The sequence below is a fragment of the Hyperoodon ampullatus genome (genome assembly GCF_949752795.1).
Source record: "Hyperoodon ampullatus genome assembly, chromosome: 9".
Taxonomy (NCBI): Eukaryota; Metazoa; Chordata; class Mammalia; order Artiodactyla; family Ziphiidae; genus Hyperoodon; species Hyperoodon ampullatus.
The window spans coordinates 79,431,837-79,445,329 of NC_136922.1; the positions used below are offsets into that span (position 1 = coordinate 79,431,837).

Consider the following 13,493-nt stretch of genomic DNA (forward strand, 5'->3'; position numbering starts at 1 on the left):
AGATCAGTCCTCAGCATTATAAAGGGCATCAACTATTGTCCAGGTGGTGCCTTATAATATATATATACTTTCCCACTTTCTTTTAAAGGCTGGAACATTATGTGCTTGGGTATCCTTTTATGGCAACATTTTTATTTCTACACATTTCTGAAACAGTTAAGTGTGTGCTCAAAAAATTCACAAGTCCAATAAAATAAATTTGTGGTTTCCTTCTTTGACAGTCCCTATAATTCCTCCATTTCAAAGTGTGTGTTGAAGCTGTTTGCCATGGATGTGTGTTCAAAGATCCTTGACAGGCTTGGTTTCAACAGTTCCACTGAGTGACAAGGCAGGTGCTGAGTGGTGTCATTCTTCAGGGCCGTCATTTGGTCTGTCCCAGGCTCCCTTCTATCATAGTAGAGAGCCCAGAGCAGAGTAATGGTGAGAATCATGGCCAGGATCTGTGTCACTCCAATGGAGATCCCCAGAAACCTGAGCACCTGCAGTTGTTTGGTTCCTCTCAAAAAAGAATACATCTTCTTCCCACAACCCTGTAAAAGAAATAACACAGTCAATGGTACTTTGGATGTGTTACAGAGGGTCAAAATAGTGAAAGCAAGTCATCTGTATCAGTTAGTGGAACCGAACGACTTGAGTTATAAACTTGAAGACAGTGACTCTCAACAGGGAACCCCTATGAGCAGGTGGAGGAGAGATAGAGGTGTGCACTCTTTGAAAAGCCTGCCCATGTGATTCTGAAGAATCTATTCCTTCTGCTGGCTCCCTCACAATCTGAAATTGAGAACCACTGGTATAAAATACAACATCTAGGGCAGGGGTTGGCAAACTTCTTTTTGTAAAAGTCCAGACAGAAAATCTTTTAGGCTGTGCAGGGCACACGGTCTCTACTGCTATCACTCGTCTCTGCCACTGTAACAGGACACAGCTATAGACAGTATGTAAATGGATGGATGTGCCTCGGTTCCATTGAAACTTCACAGATAAAAAGACAGTAGGCCAGATTTGGGGCTTAGGCCATATAGATGGCTGACCCCCTGATACAGACTGATCTGAAATTTTTGAAAATAATGTGTCATTATTATTATTATTTGTATTCACTGTTTGATTATAGCTCATTTGGTCAGAGATTTTTTCCTCAAAGATCAAGAATGTTTCCCCAGTCTGTTGCTGAAACTTGCCAGTGAGTGGAAATCAATCAGTTGCCTTCCTTCTACTGCACATGTGTACACACACTTCTGTCCACTGCCTGTAGAAGAAATACACATGGGGGAATTTCTGTCATGACACCAAGTTTTAATTCTACCAGGTAGGGGTTTGAAAGGTATCTTTAGCTCCCCTTCAGGCTAGAGACAGCTGACTTCAAAAGATTAGCAAGGTTTCTGTTTGTGCTTAGTTTTAAGTACAAAGGCTAAGGAGTGCCTATGGTAGTTATAGAAGAGAATTCTGAAAGAAGAGGAGAGGAGGGGAAAAAAAGTAAGAGAAAGAAGAGCCATGACTGAGGAAAATGGGGGGCAGGAGGAAGCAAAGAAAAGAAGGTAGAATGGGACTAACAATTGTCATAAGTTACCTATTAGGTGGCCAATGCATAGGATACTTGCCCTGTCTCTAGTGAGCCCACATCATAGAAAAGATAATTCACCCTTCAAAAGGGAAGCTGATTCTAAATTAAAGTGAAAATCTAGAAAAAGTTAAAATTATAATAAAATTCACGAACTTTGTAGATTCTGAGATTTTTCTCTATTTGGATGATAACAAATTAGCCTGCCACAGTTTCATGGATGCTGCAGAAGACAGAGACAAAGGGCTTTATTACTTATAGCAATAGCAATAGCCAGGGTACATGTCAGTTCCTCAAGTCCCAAGGGCAACATGAAGAAGGCCAGATGATGCCTGCACACACAGAGGATTACATTATGGGAAAGGAACTCCAAGCTTAGGGAACCCTAATATTTTATAATGGGCAGTAAGTGCACCTGCTCCTTATATTGGAGAGACACTTTATCTTCATTATACTAGACAGTAAACAAACCTGCCCTCTTCTCTGAAGGGAGACACTGTCTATCTTCAAGGCTTTTTTCTATGCAAACATCCTTGAAAAGACAGTCCAGAACAAAGGCAGCCAGTGTCTCTGCTTGTAAGACACACAGAAATGCAAGAGACCCATGGAAAATTATCTCCCAACAAGAACTCGACGTTTTGAAGCTTTTATTCTGAGTTTGGGGTAAAAGTGACTCAGTGCTTACTTACCCTGCTGAGGCAGTCACATGAATAAAAGGAAATTGACAATTATTGAAATAACTGCCTCCTTGTTTTATTCCCCAGATTCCATAAGTAACTAAATCTAGGAAAGCAAGACTATTGACTCAGTTGCTAATTTGTGCATTATACTGGAGGAGAGGAATGAATAATATGTAATTCTTAGATTTCCAAAGACACTGATCAGTAAGTGTACCCTAATAAGCCATTACTCTCAAGAAATAAAAATCATGTAGAATTAGTCACAGACCCATTTCAATAACTACCTTTTTTGGTATACTATGTAATGCAAATTAACAGCAAAACATTAACAAAGTTTCATCAATTTCACCAAAAAGGAAGTTAAGATATTTATAATTAATACTACTTAACACTGGTTTAATAAAATCACTTCTCTGGTCTTCATACCTATTTAATGCATACACACGTGTGTGCATGGGTGCGTGCACACATGCGTGTGTGCACACATACACACACACACACACACACTGTGGGAAACCAAAATAGATGTCACAATCTCCAAAATTCAAATATTTTTCAAAGAGATCCACTCAGGTAGTCTCTCAGAGCCCATTCACTCTTATGCTTATGTGTAATTCCAACAAGCATCCTTATAGGACACCATATAGATCATGACCTGCAGAGTCAAAATTGTGAATTCAGATCCATCCTCTGCTACTTATAAACTATGTGACTTTGGGAATATTATTTAATCTCTCTGTGCTTCAGTTTTCTCATCTGAAATCATGAATGATAATAGTGCCTACCTGTTTGGGATGTTGGGAGAATTAAATGAACAAGCACATTTAAACATTTAGAATGTGATCTCATATATGGTAAGAGCTCTAGGAATCATATGTAACTGGTACGTCAGCCCACAGAAGATTAGAAAGCACACATTAAAAGAGATGCAAAATCTATGAAAAGCAGGTATTAATGGACAAGGAGTACAACACCTTTTTAGAGTATAAAATACCTAAAGCACAGCATTGTGTCACCACCGAGTATTAATGAAACAGTCCTTGCCCACAAGAGCCAAGGTGGCAGTCACTGTTTCTCAAGACAGTGACGGAACTATCCAAAATGATTTTTGCCACTGAGATGATAGATCATGAGCCTCGTCATGAAGCAGAGAAATCTTTAACATAGTTTGAAAAGAGGCAACCAAAAATACTTAATTAAAAGGGTTGGGGCCTCCCTGGTGGTGCAGTGGTTGAGAGTCCGCCTGCCAATGCAGGGGATACAGGTTCGTGCCCCGGTCCGGGAGGATCCCATATGCCACGGAGCGGCTGGGCCCGTGAGCCATGGCCGCTGGGCCTGCGTGCCCGGAGCCTGTGCTCCGCAACGGGAGAGGCCACAGCAGTGAGAGGCCCGCGTACCGCAAAAAAAAAAAAAAAAAAAAAAAAAAAAAAAAATTTGGGAAATTAATTTATATTAACTTATCATTTAACATCATTGCTAAGTAATGCAGCACCAGATCATCAAATCCATCTTTAAAGAAATTGATTTGCATTGTTTAGTTGATTCCTTAACTATGTTTTCAGTATTTATTACAAAGATGGTTCTTTAATGGATAAAGAATCAGCATGGGCATACCAATATGTTGGTAATAATAATAATAATAAATTCCACAATTAAAGCTAAACTACTCATGAAATATATATGCTAATGATTCAACCCTGTGAAATCCTGTAAGTCAATTATTGTTTGATTTCTACCTTTTCAGTAGTCCCTGGTGCTTAAATTTTACACATATAGTTCTTCCTATTGGTATAAGATCTCCCACCCCTTTAGACTAATTCACTCTAAGTTGAATGTGCAGAAAAGGTAATATTTTTTTTAATTTGTGACTAAAACAAAGCAGAGATTGATAACTAAGCTACAGTCTACTGTATTTCATATTTTGGCATCAGGTAAAGTCTCTTTCAATTTTATTTTAAACAATCACGTTTACCCAAAATAAAGGCACAGTAAATAATATCATCTAGGATGGCTTGGGAATGTGATATATTAGATAACACTGAATGTTCTAGAGTGGGAGGGGAACTTGGAAGTCAATAATTCAACTTTCTAACTTGTAAAAATATGGCTAAAAAGCACTTCTACAGTGCCATCCACAAAACTGGCAGAGAAATGACCTCTGAATAGTCTCTCCCCTACATAAACAGTGAAAGCACTTGCAAAAATTGTAAGAATCAACATTTTTAGAACTCTGGAAATTATCCAAACACTTGCAGCAATCTGGGGAGCATTTATTCAAGAAAAGCACCTGAACCTCAGTAAGAACAGCAAGCTTTGTGGCATTTTAATTTGCCTTACTCCCATCTCCCCTCCCCAGCTCTGCAGGAGCCTTGAAAATAAACAGCCGACGATTATGGTAAAAACCCGTGGTCTGGCAGCCACCAAGGGCAACAGAGTAGGGTTGGAGCTCCTTCAAAGCCCCATTCTCAGAGAATTGTCATTATTTGTCCTATCTGGTGGTTCCCTGGAAGAGCTCACTTGCAAGGCTGTCTTTATTCGACTTGACTTGCAGCTCAACCAGGGCGACAGCCTTTTCCCCTGGGAATATTTGTCAAAAGCATTTAGAGGTAACTGTTCAACACTGAGGCTGCCTGAGGTAGTGGATAAGAGTTGCACACAATGGGCTAGTCAAAAGTTTAAAAGGAAAAACTGGAGAATGTGAAATCCATAGGGGGTTTGGCGGAGCTCTCACATATTTGTGGGGGTCTAGAAAGTTACACATGTGAGTAGAGCTCTGCTCAAGCCCAGGGCTGTGCACAGGCTCAGGAAAGACCTATAAAGGCCCTAAGATCTCACTTCTGGTTAACCTTGAGGCTCTGTACACCCTTGGCAAAGGCTGGGAGACTTAGTGGTTCCAGGTATCTAAAGGAAACTTCAGTTCATTCATTAAGTGACCACTAAGCTAAGTGAGCCAAGATTTCAGTGGCCACACAGGACAGAGAGTACAGACTTTATAGAATTAGTTCAGAAAAGTAACTAATGAGCAAACAACAAACTTTGGGGGGAGGGGAGAATCTGATTTCCAAAGTTGCCACATTATATATATATATATATGTGTGTGTATATATATATATATATATATTTTTTTTTTTTTTTTTTTGCGGTATGCGGGCTTCTCACTGTTGTGGCCTCTCCCGTTGCGGAGCACAGGCTCCAGATGCGCAGGCTCAGCCGCCATGGCTCACGGGCCCAGCCGCTTTGCGGCATGTGGGATCTTCCTGCACCAGGGCACGAACCCATGTCCCCTGCATGGGCAGGCGGACTCTCAACCACTGCACCACCAGGGAAGCCCCACATTATATTATTTTAAATGTCCAGTTATCAACAACAACAGGAATTATAACACATACAAAGAAACAAAAATGTATGGCGCACACACACACACACACACACACACACACACAAAAGTCATCAAAAAAAAAAAAAAGCTCTTCTAAAGAAAAGGACTCCCTGCTTCACTAGACAGCCCTTTCCACACGTGGACAACACTAATTCTTAACAAGCATTTCCCTGTTGAAAACTGTCTTCCTAATAAGGATGCACTAGTCCTAATTCTGCTCTTAAGTGACTGGTTTTCCATAACGTAGAGAGCCATATTTGAAGTGTCATCACTTTCCCTTTAACCACTCACTTCCCTAGGCTAAATATTCCTAGCTCTTTCATGTTTTCCAAATATATACACTTCATCATCCTGATGATCTCTTTCTGGATGGTGTTGATTTTGTCAATGTTTCTTTGAAAATAAAACTGATTTCTAACTCTAAGAAACTAGAAAATGCAATGAAATATTAAGACAATCCAGGCTGTTGTGAATGGGTTTGGATGACAGTGAAAAAATCTTTTCAGTTCCACCAGAAGGGTGGACGTGGGATTGTATCAATATTGCTCAGTCAGGACCTGGCCTCCCTAGAGATCACTGGGCCTGAAGATTGCCTCCCTGTTGAGGTGGGCAAGGGTCGTTTATTCAAAGCAAAGGTTCTAGTTAGACTCCTCAGTGTTTATAAATAAGTCAGTCTTATTCTTTCCTCAGTTAGTTTACAAAGATCACCCCCAAACAAGACAGAATTTTAGTATTTAGTTTAGTACTAAGTTTGTTATCAGAATTCATTACATTATATTTTATTATTCTCCATCAGGAACTCCTCAGAAAGAGGTGTTATCTACAGATTATTTAAAATAAATGAAATAAATTGATGTCTCTAGGTACTCTAAATTATATCCAAATGTCAAACCAGACCACCAAATTCTGCCACGCTGGAATGTATTAACCTGTGCCCTTGCATATTATTTTCCACTGAAGTGTATTTTAATGTTACTGAAGAACACCATAAGAAATTTCTCTACAAAATTTGTGGAAAAAAATATTGAAGATATTTTCCTAGATAACTTAGAGTAGTAGATATAAAATCCCACTTGAAAAAAATATTTTTGGATTTTGCTCCCTTTGAAAAATTAGAATACTTGCCCTCCAAACATTAAAATGATGCTGGTGATTATGTGTCATTTCACCTGGGCTTTCAGAAAGCTCAGGGGCAAATATGAAAGTCAACCACAGTTATCCCATTTGCCTTCACATTAAGCATGTCTAATTACTCTTTCCTTAATCCTGACTTTCCATTGCTCTTTATGTAGCTTTCCCTTCCAGTTTTATCCAGCTATAATTGACACACAGCACTGTATAAGTTTAGGGTGTACAGCATAATAATTTGACTTACATATATCATGAAATGATTATCACAATAAGTTTAGTGAGCATCCATCATCTCATATAGATACAAAATAAAAGAAAAAGAGGAAACATTTTTTCCTTGTGATGAGAACCCTTAGGATTACTCTCTTCACAACTTTCATATATAGCATACAGCAGCATTAATTATATTAATCATGTTGTACATTACATCCCTAGTACTTATTTATCTTATCCAGTGCTACTTATTTGTATTATTCATCCATTGTGTCCTTTTGTTGTATGTTGCATTAAATCCTTTAATAAAAACAGATACAAAGTATAAATATATAAATAAAAGCACAAATCTCTCTACAAGGCACACAATTTGATATTTCTTTGGTTACTTAGGAGGCACTGTAGAAACTTGCAGCATACTAAGTATCATGCTGAATTCCAATGAACTATTTACACAATTACTTAAAGTTAAGGATTAACTTTCCAAAAGAATATTCCTCTTCCTGAGAAGACAGTATTTTTCCAGATTTCTGTGTATAAAATAATTGTCTGCCTCAGCCACTCTTTAAATTCTTTGTAGAAGCAGCTCCAGGGTTTACTGTCCATTCTGCATCACCCTCTTTGAAGTAATTCAGTCTGAACACAAGTTGTGAGCTTATTCTGAGCCAGTCAAATAATCATGCATAAGGTTTACACTTTTCACTGTAAACTCAGAAGTTTTTGTTGAAAAGCAAGACACTAAGTCTAGAGAAGAAAAAATGGAAATATGCCTCTGTAATCTATTGTACTGTTCATAGATATTTAGTTGCATAAACAAACATTTCTGTTGAGCGGGTCAAAAGGGGAAATAGAAATGTTAGAGTTCAAAACTGCATTCCATTTCACAAAGGTTTTTTAATTCAAAATAGGAAGGAACAGAATTGCATTTATTTGCTTTTCTCAAAATAAAATACTCTGAGTTGATTTATCCTGAATATGTTTTCTTCCTAGATAAAGCCACATTAATAACCTCAGATAATTCAAAGGTATGAATAAGACAAGTTAGCTAGTCTACTTTACTTGCTGCAATATTAAAATTCTGGTCAACTGTAAATAACAACACTACCTTTTTATCAGAGAAAAATCACTAAACCCCATATTTCCTGGAATCTATTTGAAGGCATGTCAGGATGCCTCATTTCACTTGAGGAAATTATACACTTGAAATTATGCTCTGATCTGTCTCCAAAATGAGTTTCTAAAATTAGAAGAACCCCCGTGGCTTTTCGGTACTCAATATTCACAAGCCACATCAAAAAATTAGGCAGACTTCTAATGTGCTTATGAAGATAAAGTATAAACAAAATCTAGGTGCCAATACATGCCAGTATTGATATTCCTGTCATTGATTTTTCATAATAAACATAACTCCCAAGTTTGAAATGACTGTGTTAATTATCAGGTACAAATATATAATAATCAGACCTATTTATTTTAAAATTGATAGCAGTTCATGAGTTCATGAGCTTTAAAGAGGTTGGAACAAAAGTTCTCCACTGATAATCATAAGCTCTGCAGGGAAATAAATCCTTCCTTAAAAAAGAAAAATTCAACAGCAAGTAATAAAATTCACTACAGGATTTTCTGTTCTCTTAAGAGTAAAGTTAGCCAAACCCATACATAGGAAATGCAGTAGAAAAAGTCTTCATGTATCTCAAAAAACAACAGGCCCTCACATCTCATTTGATCCTCACAAGTTCCCCATTAGAGAAGCACGATCCTCAAGTTTAAATGACTGTGTTTATTGAACATTTGTCATTTTCACCAAAGATATGTGGTTATAAAGAAACTAGCTTCAGCAAACTCAGAAGGTGGTATTCTCCCTAGGGAGGTGAGGTCCAGGGGCAGGCATTCCCTGCCTCACTGAGCAGAACATGTACAAAGCCCTCATCAGAGGTCTCTCACTGGGCCCTTCTGTCCCCTAAATATTTGTCCTTAAGAAGTGGGAAGGTGTGAAAACAAGCAAAGTGGGAAACCACATGAAGTCCCCAAAACCTTGACCTAAATTCTACCTTCAGCCAACACAAATAGAACTAGAAAATGCGTATTTTCCTGTATTACTAGCAAATTTCTGGGCAATTTGGTTAGTTAAGAATCTAATCATAGATCACTAATTTTTCTATTTACTCTAATAAATATGTTAATAAGTTCCTGTTATTGTCATTAGCTATCACCATGCATTGAAGATTTGTGTTTATTATGTGCCTAGTGGTTTGCTAAGGGTTTCTTAAGTAGCTCTATTTATTTTTATAAAACCATAATGAGGTAGGTACTATTATTATCTCATTTAATAGACAAGAAAATTGAGGTTTAGAAGTGAAAAAAAATCTATAAACACTCAGCTTCCTTCTCACCATGTGCTCCACATCTTGAAATTTTAGTACCTAACTGAAGTATGGGCTTTGAAATCAAATAGATCTGAGTTTAGACACTTACTAGCTCTATGAAATTGGACTAGGTCACTGAGCCTTTCTGTGCCTCACATTTCTCATCTGTAAAATGGAAATAATAATACTGTACTTTCACAGAAATGTTTTAGGGCTGAAAGGATGTAATGTATGTAAAATGCTGCTCACAGAGCTGTGTATATGTCTCCTATTTGAAAAATCCAACGTGTACTTTTCAATCCCTAATTTACTTTAACTCTCAGCTATTACTGTAGTAGACACTACAAGCCCGCACTATTCTAAGGGTTGTAAACATGCTAATTCACTCACCAAACAACCTGAGATGGGTACTCTGGTTATCCTCACTTTACAGGTAATAAAAATGAAGCAGAGAGGTTTAAAACTCGCCCGAGGTCACACACCTAATAAGGAGTAGAGGGAAAGTTTAACCCAAAGAGTCTAGTTTTTGGAACCTAGCCTTAACGTCTGAACCACGTTTCCTCACTAAGGAAAACTCATTCTTAGAATCCTCTCCTTCTTTGACTTTCAGGACACTGCTTTCCATTCCTTCTCTACCTACAATAGGTGCCTTCTCCACTGCCCTTACGGGTTTCCATTTTCCAACTTCTGTCCTCAGCTGCATACCTTACACCATCTCTTTGTGTGGTCTTACCTCCTCCTGTGCATGTATAGCCTCGTACACACTGATAACACCTGTAAACTGACAGTTCCCCCACCTGCTCTAGGCTGTTCTCTACTCTTCATGGTAGGTAGCATTTTCTAGGGGAACACAGCCTCCTAGCCAGAGGCCACATTTCCCAGCCTCCCTTGCAGCTAAGCACAGCCATGTGAGCCAAGAGAATGTGAGCAGAGGTGCTGAGGGCAGAGCTTCAGGCACTGGATGTTCTCCTTCCTACTTCCTCCTCCTCCCAATTGACTGGAACTGGAGGAAAACAGGGGCAACTTTGGAAAAGACAGGTGTCATAAAAGGTGACGCTATCTCATCCCTGGGTCCCTGGCTGAACTTGTGCAGCAGGGCTGCCTGGCAGCCTAGACCAGCTGAGTGGTGCATGAGAGAGAAATAGAGTCCTACCTCATCCAAGCCATTGTATCTGGAGTTAGCACTTTCCTAAGTAGTGCACACAAACCCCAGATCTCTGGCCGAGTTCTGTCTCCTGAGCTTCATACTTCCTACTGGTTTTCTGCACATGGAGGACTTGACAGGAACCCTAAACCCAGCATTTTCAAAATGGAACTAATCAAATCCTATCACTCCCCTCAATGAACAGCTTTCTCATCTCTCTAGGGTCCAAGTCAATGTCAGGTGTCCTTGTCCTTGTACCTTCCCTGTCACTCACTCCCCACACCCACCCCAATCATCATTCAGTTCATTCTCCCTCTTAAATATCTTTCATATTCATCTCCTCCTTGCCTTCCTCAGTGGCACACCTGAATTCCAGCCCTTACAATCCCTCACAGTGAATTACCTGTACAGTTTCCCACCTGATTTCCCCCCGTCAAGACCCAATTCTCACCTCAACTTATGCTCCACAGTGCCGACCTAATGATTTTTTAAGCACAGATCTAAAATTGTTACTTTGTGCAGTACTTTTTCAGGTCAAAACATTATAATGGCTTTCATATCAGTACCTTCTAAAGGCAAAGTTTGCAAGTCTCTACTAATAAAGCACAAGAGGAAAAGTTGCTTGAATACTGAATAGGTAATAGGAAGCTCACAACTGAACTATGTTGAGAAAGAGAATGAAAGAAAAGAAGAAGGCGTTTGTATACCTGAAGCAAAACTGGCAGAATAGTTCAAGGCCTGATTAGATCAAGTGAAGCTTGAATATAAAAGCGATTCATCCCCCCTCCACCAAGACCAAACTCATCCTACAGGGCTTCAGATGATAAAACAGATATCACCCCAAGTCCGAGTCAACCTGATCCCTGCCAGCAGTTACGGAGGAGATAATGAAGTCAGCAGAGAGGCACGAGGGAGGGTCTTTGCCTTTATACAAAAGAACCCTGAGAATGGAGCTTCTTAGGTATATTCCATCTAAATAACCGCTGGGCTTGAAAACTGCCTATGGTTCACTATCTGGGCAGGAGATTCTTTGTGTGTTTATCTGAGAATGGAGCTTCATTATTAATAAATCAGAATCCCATGACAACTCTGTTCTCAGTTTTACTTTCCTAACAATGTCTCAAATTTGTGAACCTGTTTGTCGCTTCATTCGGCAACTACTCACAGACTTCAGGATAAAATGTGTGTGTTAGCAGGACATACAGGGCTCTTCATAAGCCAGCGTCTGCCCTGTCCAGCCCTCCTCAGGCCTGTGCTCTCGCTGTGCTGTCTTGCTTCCAGCTCTAACTCTGCGCCGTTGCCTCTGCCTGAAATGCCCTTTTGGGCCCCATACCCCGCAAATGATTTCTGAAACTGGCTAACACCTGCTTAGCTTTAAGATTGGAGGCCCAGTGAACTACTACCCGCTCTGTGTGCTTTCACTGCACATCTCAATCGCAAAGACAGTGGCAATGAAGGACTGCCCACCCAGTGTCAGGCTCCTTCCTGTGTCCCAATCAAGATCATCTCATTCCTACCTCTTCTTTTAGCCACTGATGTGAGGATCATTGCTATGCAGATGTGATCAACCTCATATCAGTGCAACTGGATGGTACCGGGCCAGGGGCCTAAGCTGTTACCTCTTGCTTCCTGCCTTGGGCTTCTCTTTCAACACTTGCCTCTAATTTTGTTTGTTTGGGGTGTGGAAATTTACTTGGTCCCAAGAAGAATCTCACTAGCAGCTTAAGAGCAGGATCCCCTGGGAGAAAAATAATCCATCCCACAACTAGGTAGACATTGCCATAAGGCCACACCCCCATTTTCCCACCATGTCCTTTTGTACCCACAATACTCTGTCATGTTTCTTCCTCTGGCTCAGAAGTGCTGAGATAATATTTCTATGTGTAGGATGTTGTGCGTGAAAATTATAAAATAAAAGTTGTTTCTATTAGTCAAAGCAGACATATAGTACTGACTCACCTTTCTAATTCTAACAAAGATGTTGACAGGGGAAAAGTGTTAATAAAAAGTGTTGAGGGCTGAGATACTTCCCCCCCAAATTGTACATGGATTATAAAACAAATATCATTTGCCACGGACAGCAGCGTGCAAAGGAGATGGGTGAGGAAGGACCTCCAATCTGGGTGAGGGCTGAATTCTTAACTCTCAGCTCACAGAAAGGTTGATACACAACTGAGAGAATAAAAACCTCAGACAAGCCATCCCACATGGTCACCATGAGCTGCCCCCAGCTTTAACCTGGGGGAGCACCCCTGCATGTCCATTTACTATCTGTGAGCATTGGAGACCTATACACACCATCACCATCTGGGTTCTTCATCCGGCAAGTCAGGACTCAGAAAGATCACATCCCCTTCACATTCATACCCCTGCCCTGTTTCATCTCTTTATTTGTAACGTAGAGGTTGTCTGTTACTCAGAAAAGAAATAAACAACCTTCTAAAGAGGCAGAAATGGTGTGGAGCAAAATCATTTGCCGCAAAGGAAATTATTAAGAGTATTTGATATTCAAACCCAATACGCCATGGAACATATCAAGACTAAGCATCCAAAGAAAAAGTGTCCCAAAGGCACACAGCTTCGTAGAAACCATCTTTCTGACCGGCCCTTACATAACCTCTGTGAATAACTATTCTGAAGAAGCAGTCAATCTCTTTTAACAGTAGTTTTTCTCCTAACTACAAAACAAAGAAATGTGGTTTTGGAAGTATATTTTACTTGACTCTCTCCCTCTTGGTTTTACATTTTGAGTTGGTCCATTTGAAGTAGGGCCTGTTGTGAGCTTGTTTACATCCATTTATTTTTCTTGAGGTGGCATACAGAGGAGGAAAGTGCCATTTCTTTGAGGAGGTGTTTTTGCTTCATTTCCTATCTGAGAGCAAACACTGCAACTATTCCCTACAACTGTGGTTCTTCACACTTTTAGGTATGGAGCCCCAAGAAAAGCTGATGAAAGCTATGGATCCTACTCACTGAAAAATGCATATAAAACATCAAAAACAATTTCAACAATACCACTTTT

General features: G+C 39.7%; 1 protein-coding gene across 3 annotated transcripts in view; it reads right to left on the minus strand.

Annotated features, from left to right (window-relative positions):
* Positions 1 to 224: 224 nt before the first annotated feature.
* TSPAN12 (tetraspanin 12) overlaps positions 225 to 13,493 on the minus strand; it is a gene marked incomplete at both ends in the record, with an annotated part of 63,960 nt that continues 50,691 nt past the window's right edge. For all 3 annotated transcript variants that reach the window (XM_079710894.1, XM_079710895.1, XM_079710893.1), the window contains one exon: positions 225 to 530. In XM_079710894.1, the coding sequence (XP_079567020.1) occupies positions 225 to 530 (306 nt within the window). The remainder of the gene's footprint in view (positions 531 to 13,493) is intronic.